Source organism: Pseudorasbora parva, chromosome 15 (genome assembly GCF_024679245.1).
Source record: "Pseudorasbora parva isolate DD20220531a chromosome 15, ASM2467924v1, whole genome shotgun sequence".
NCBI lineage: Eukaryota > Metazoa > Chordata > Actinopteri > Cypriniformes > Gobionidae > Pseudorasbora > Pseudorasbora parva.
The window spans coordinates 8,665,882-8,673,201 of NC_090186.1; the positions used below are offsets into that span (position 1 = coordinate 8,665,882).

General features: G+C 38.0%; 1 protein-coding gene across 1 annotated transcript in view; it reads right to left on the reverse strand.

The window, feature by feature from the left end:
- The window catches only part of nudt14 (nudix (nucleoside diphosphate linked moiety X)-type motif 14), a 50,324-nt gene extending 46,478 nt beyond the window's left edge, over nt 1-3,846 (reverse strand). Inside the window, exon 1 of the mRNA XM_067417008.1 lies at nt 3,486-3,846. Coding sequence (XP_067273109.1) covers nt 3,486-3,566 — 81 coding nt within the window. The 5' untranslated portion in view covers nt 3,567-3,846. The remainder of the gene's footprint in view (nt 1-3,485) is intronic.
- Between the last annotated feature and the right edge of the window lie 3,474 nt (nt 3,847-7,320).

Below are 7,320 nucleotides of genomic sequence, written 5' to 3' on the forward strand. Positions count from 1 at the left end.
TGAATGTCTTCCCCACGTGAGCTGGAACTTCATTAAAAATAAAGTTCAACCACTTATTCCTAATATTAGGATCCAAAGGAAGCTTATGCAGTGACTGTGTTTTTCCACAACCAGGAATAGCACAAAATCTTAAAGGGGGGGTGAAACACTCAGTTTCAATCAATCTCATGTCAATCTTGAGTACCTATAGAGTAGTATTGCATTCTTCATATCTCCGAAAAGTCTTTAGTTTTATTATATTTATAAAAGAAATATGGGCTGTATCGTGTCTTTCCGGAAAAAAACGAGCGCCTGGAATGGGCGTAAGGAATGACGAGCGCGCAAAGCGGTGACGTCCTCAAGCGTGGAGAAACCCATGGCTATCGAGCTCAGCTAATAGATATATGATCCAGAATCATTCGGAGGCTGAAATAAACTGAACAGGAGAAACAGCAACCGCAGGACGTCCGTCTCTGTGGTATGTACTGTATTTAGTGGCCTTTGTGTGTGTTTACTCGCAGTTTATGAGGACATTCGGTTTATGGACTATTGTATGTGACTAAACCTTAGCAGTAGCACGCAAAACGGTTTTGCACGTCAGACTAGTGTAACGTTATACAGAGAACAACAATGGAGTCCGTTAGCGCATTTGAATGACGAAGCACGCGATCGTGTCGTTTACTGATGTTTACTGACGCGACGAGACAACAGCACAGACATTTGAAGCAGTTTTACTCACCGGCTGCTTCCAAAGCAGGACCGAACCTTTATCGCTGGGACCTCTCCGTCAAAAACACACTTCTTTGGTATGATTTGGTGAAGTCCTGACAGCTGAGATCCACTTTGCGACGCAACTGAAGCGATGTTGTGAAGCTTCCCGTCATTTCTGCGTTCAAATCGGTTGAAATGCAGCGCTGCCTTCCCGGAATGCTGTGCTGAAGCGTTGAAGTCGCTTGATGTCACCCATAGGAATAAAGGGGAGCGTGGCGCGTTTATGGGCGTGCATTTCCTCTCTCCCTCTAGTCACACGTGTGCATGCACCCTACCGGGAGAAGAGTCTGTACGGCCCATACAAGGACCTTCCGCTCTATCGCCGTCAAGCCGACCCATACTAGAAAAAAACTCTCCAAAACTTGTGAGAAACCGGAAGGAGTATTTTTGACACAGAAATACTACAAACGTCCAACATTAGTTTTTGAAACTTTGTCTATGTTTAGGATGGGAATCCAAGTCTTTTACAGTGTAAAAAGCTCAGTATGCATGAAACAGCATTTCACCCCCCCCCCCCCCCCCCCCCACGCGGTAAAGCCGTGTTTCGTCGCGCACTGATGTCAGTATAAAGCACAGGACTGTTTACTGAGCCTGGAGTCTATAAAAGCTTTTCTTTGACTAACAAGGAAGTTTTCAGCTCTGAAACTTACAGGATATTCTTATATTACCATGACCTTTTATATATCAAAATCTCATCTCAAAGAGTTGATTCCTCAATTCATCATCCCTTTAAATTATATTTCAAACGTGTGCATAAAAATGACCTCATAATGAAGTCCTATGGGTTTTGTCCTCATGCAGCTGCTTTAAGAACTACAGTGCATCTCATCTGCATGGACTGCAGAAAATCACTAGTTCTTGCTGAGATATTATCCCACTCTTCCACCAAAGCACAAGCAAGTTCACAAACATGTCTAGAGGTACATATGTTTACATGTTATTTGCCATACGAGGATGACCAGCTGCTCTTCCTGTCTTCCTGTAGCACTCTTATGGTGCGTTCACACAAGGCACGAATGAAGCGTTAAACGCGAGTGATTTACATGTTAAAGGTCCCATTCTTCGCGATTCCATCTTTCAAACCTTAGTTAGTGTGTAATGTTGCTGTTAGAGAATAAATAATACCTGTACAATTATAAAGCTCAAAGTTCAATGCCAAGCGAGATATTTTATTTAACAGAAGTTCCCTTTCAAAGCCTGCAGCGAACGGCCGGTTTGGACTACAGCAGGAAGTGCAGGGATGTAATGACGTCACTAGAACCGTTTGTTGACTAACCCTCCGCCCACAAGAACACGCAAAATAGGGGGCGTGGTCTTGTTGCTCTCCAACGTGGAGAAGAGCGCACATTCAGCGCTTGCATCTCCCCGTTATGGTAAGAAGCGGGACCTTTCCGGGCAAAGTGTGCTAAGCTGCTGTCCAATCACAACACGGGAAGCGCTGGCCCAATCAGAACTCGTTACGTGTTTCTGAAGGAGGGACTTCATAGAACAAGGAAATCATCAGGCCGTTTTTAGGACAGAGGAAACAGCGCTGTACAGATAAGTCAATTGTGTGAAAAATACTGTTTTTTTTACACGCGAAACATGAACTCATGTTATATTGCAAACTGCAAACATAATCAAAGCTTCGAAAACACGCGAAGAATGGGACCTTTAAGTCAATGCAAAGACATAGAAGACAAACTGAGATAGCTACTCAAATGCACGAATTGAACTAAGGTCTAATCCTGGCTTAATCTAAGCCATGGCTGTGAAACAGGCCTCAAAGTTTACAGGCGGTTGACAATTAAGTGTTGGTGTTGAAATGAATTTGCCCATGGTTTGTCTTAAAGAATATTAAAAACACCACATAGACATAAACAACATTAGAAAAACAGGGGAGTTTGAGTACGGTTTTACATATAAATGTGCAATAATTGTTAATTGTTTAAGCATGAAAAACATCTGTAACAACAAACAAAAAAAATATGTGAAGCTTTTTCTGATTTTACAAAATTATCTTTAAAGTATGCTAAAATGTTTAATTATTTTGTCGGATGCCACTTAATGAATTAGCAAAAAAAAAAAATAATAATAATAATAATTTTTAAAAAATTATTATATTATAATAACTTACAAATGTCCTTATATTATTTAATATTTATAAAAGCACTGAGGGTTGTCCCTAACAACAGTCTGCCTTCATAAAAGTATTATATATATATATATATATATATATATATATATATATATATATATATATATATATATATATTACAGTATCAAAATTGTTCAAGATAGACAGAATGACAGATAGATGGATAACATTAATAATTGTGTAGTTCTAGGCTAGCATTTCTCCATGTTCAGTCCAGGTTTGCGTTTCATTCCTCAGTACCAACTGTACAATATGATGTGCATCAGGCTTTTAATAAAGCCTTTCTAAGGCAGCTGTGCTGCTTGTAATGTAAAGCATGTGCTCGAGGGAAAGTGGCAGCTTCCCAGTTTATAGCTTAATAGCGTCTTGCTAGTTAACCTAAGACCACAATACACGGTATCAGCAACATTTACAATACGTCGTTTGTCATTGGGAATGACGCTATGTATGTTATGCAGATAGTGAAATATTAGACGCAATGTTGGTCGATAAAAGCAATGACAGAATGAATGGGGGTTGGGCTGCTTGACAGCAAAAGGATGAGGTGTGACCGCATCACTGACAGATGATAACGTGCGATTAAACTATAGCAACTCACCTGGTTGTAATGCACCCTAAACGGCCTCAGATAGTTCGAGCTGGTGCACGGAACCACCTGAATATTATTGATCTGCTCCATGGCTTTGATAGAGCTGCCCACGGGTACTTCTCACCACAGATGGCAGAGCCGCAGACTACGGGAGAATGAGGGGAAATGTCTACGGAAGCCTGTGAAGGGCAGAATAAGAACGCTGTTTAGCTTTTGCGTTGTAGTAATGCTCTGTAGAAAGGACTATGCGGTGCTGAAAACGACCAGTCAGCGATAGTTTCCGGTGAATGAGTTCATTCATTTATTTATTTTTATTTTAAGGTTAAACACACAGCACGCCGCAGTTTCGACCTTTACCGGGCGCGCGCATCACGCGCGCGTGCAGGTGTGTGCTTGGCTCGTGCAGGCATTACCTCACATTTAGCGCCAACTTCAGGGAGCGCGTGATTCGCTAAATAAACCGCCAAAAAGTATTTAAAGAATTTAAACCGCCAAAACTACTAACAATTTTCTGTTAATCTTCTGTTAAACCAGAAACGTGCACTGCCCAAAATGTCTGAATGGTTAATTTCATTCCCACCTTCCTCGACAGGACACATACTAAACCATAATATTATTATGTTTATGTAACCATAACATTATTATAGCCTATATAGGGTAGTTGAATAAAAAAAAAAACTATATATATATATATATATATATATATATATATATATATATATATATATATATATATATATATATATATATATATATATATATATATATATATATATATATATATATATAGCTATTAGTAACGGAAACACTATTATGGGGAACACATATTCACTAACTATGACTTTTGCCTCAATAAACACTTAAAATTACTTAGTAATAGTAAGCAAGGTTTTGTAGTTTAAATTTGGTATTGAGTAGGATTAAGGGATGTAGAATAGGTTCAGAATATGGCATTAATGTGTGATTTATTAGTACTAATAAACAGCCAATATCCTAATATGCATAGGCTACTAATAAGCAACTTATTAGTTAAGGTGTTATTTGAGTCACAACAAACAGTTCATATTATTTTCATCACATAGGCCTATAATATAGGATTTATATATTTTATAGCCTAAATGCATGTGTTTTTACAGTTTTTTCTTTCTTGATTCATTTATTTATTTATTTGTTTATTTTGAAAATTGGATTTTTTTTAAAAAGACTGAGATGATAACTGGGTATCACCATTCTCTGAATTAATCACGTTAGGTAATGAGGTCATGTGAATAATGTAGCATTCTGTCTGAAATATTCTTTTATAGGCACTAGTAGTAGGCCTATTCAGTTCTAAACACAGCCTTTTTGTTTTCCATTTTATTATAGCAGATGTATTTAATCTTCATTTTCTGTCTTTTACCCCCACACACTCCACTATTGCAAAGTAAATCTGTCTGCTTATCTGATGGCCTTAAAACATCAATGATACGACTGAATGTCTAAACATGTGGTTTCAATGTAGTTTAGAGGAAACAGAATGTGGCATTTGACATGGACGTCTTAAGAATCGTAGAGGTAAACTGTGTGTAGTGATGGGTGCAGGTTTCTTATCTGAACTTATCTCTGCTAACATCTCATCAAAAGCAGCTGACAAAGCTTACCCTATCATCCTTGATATATCTTTACTTAGTTATTTTTTTCAATGCTTGCGTCTTTGTAAATGGTGTATTTGGGGTCCCAGTGCTGAATTCAAATTGTGAGATCAGTGATTCAGATCGCATGCCAAACTGCTGAAACCACGTGACAATGGCGATCCGAATCATTGATCGATTCAATGATTCATGACCGTTTGAATCTTTATTTGAGGATTGAACACAAACGCGAGAAGACAATGCTAAATAAAGTCGTAGTTTTTGTTATTTTTGGACCAAAATGTATTTTCGATGCTTTAAGAGATTCTAACTAACTAACTGATGTCTCATATGGACTACTTAAATGATGTTTTTATTCCCTTTCTGGACATGGACAGTAAAGTGTGCATACACTTAGATACGCTTTCGAACTAAATATAAAATATCTTAAACTGTGTCCTGAAGATAAACAGAGGTCTTACGGGTGTGAAACGACATTAGGGGGAGTCATTAATGACATCAATTTAATTTTTGGGTGAACTAACCCTTGAAGTGCATGCACTGAGACGAGAGAGGTATGTATCAACTCGTCTTAGTTAAAGGAATAACATAGTTTAATAGTGAATTTGCATAGTATCCCTTTAACAGAAACTCTTTTAAACCTCCAACATAACGGAACATTAAGCACTAACTTAGTCTTTCTCTTTACTGAAAAACAAAAAATAACAGTTAATTTAAAAATACAGATCAACTGTTGCTGCCAACAAAAGTCATTAAGTTGAACATAATCATAGTTTTTTACTAAATTAAAAAAAATAAGTTGCTTCAGCACATTTTAACAAAGCAATTTGATCAAGCAACAAAAATCTTTTTTTTTTTTTGGAGTATGTATAAAGAGTCATTTGACATTGAAATGTTTAAAACCATGTCTTAAAGAGATGAGGATGTTTGTGAGTCACGTTCTTTACAAGCACAAAAAAGTGCAAAACTGTCACCTATGTAGGGTGACAATTTTTCTTTGTCTGCTTTAGATGTCTGTGATCACAGCTTTCACATATAGAAATGACATCATCGAGTGGGTTAATCATCGACAGTATATGTCTATTGATGGCTTGGCTTGACATGATTTTAGAGACAGCAGAAGTGGAACAAATTGCTAATTACACTGAGGAATTCACTAGGGATCTACGGTATATGACTGTCAGGTCAAGGTTACAGACATAAAGAACATGAAATTGGTTTGCAGCTCCTGAATTATGTTATTTTCCACTTTCGTGAGTTTACTTTTTTTTTTTTTTTAATCCAACATAACTGTCATTATTGTAGAATGTAATTCTCATATTAGAAAAGCTCTAGTTCTGTATAAATTAACTGTCATCAAACAGATGTATTAAAATGCAAACCGTTTATTTGCTTTCTTTTTTTTTTTTACCATGTGTTCTGTAATATCCTTGGGCCTTTTTGTCTTATCCTATAAGAAATCAAACATTGTAAACAAAGACATAAGAAAAACAAAGACCAAAATGTTTTATTTCTCATGTGGTCATGGGTTTCTCTGTATAACCACGGTGATTAATGTGACGGCAATTCAATCCCCGATATACTCCACACCCTGTTCTTTCAATCATATTTCTCATACCTCTAATCATAGTTCTCAGAACTCTCCCACACGAACAGTTTCCACCCCTTGGTTCCTCTTTCCCGCCCCTCCAATCTTCTGAGTTTGACTGGAAAAATACAAGTTCTAATTTGATCTAAATTAGATCTTTTGATGAAGGCGGGGTGGAAGTCAGTCGATAAGGCAGCAAGGAAATTCAGCATGATTCTTATAGACCCCGGGGTGTGCACCTTTCCAAACATCTTTAGACGCAATACTGTGTGGTACAGTGATTGTGGTTGCCTACAATAATATAATAATCAGTGCAATCATAAAAGCACCATACAGGCATGGGCCAGGAGGTGTTGAGAGGAGCTGAAGGCGTGTAACACCCAGGACGCCCCCGACTTTGATGCTAAATTCGGGGAGAAAGGGTGATGTCACCCAAACTGCAACAGGGCACTCGGTTTCGGACATTCCGAGGGTCCCAATCTCTTCAAGCCAGTTTCCTCCTCAGAGGGCCAGAAGTCGCACCCTCTATACACTGGCAGGATGTAACACTTTTGCTGGCTGATTTACATCTAAATAAACATTGCCAGACAAAACAATGTGCGACTGGGATGGAAACGCAGCCCTT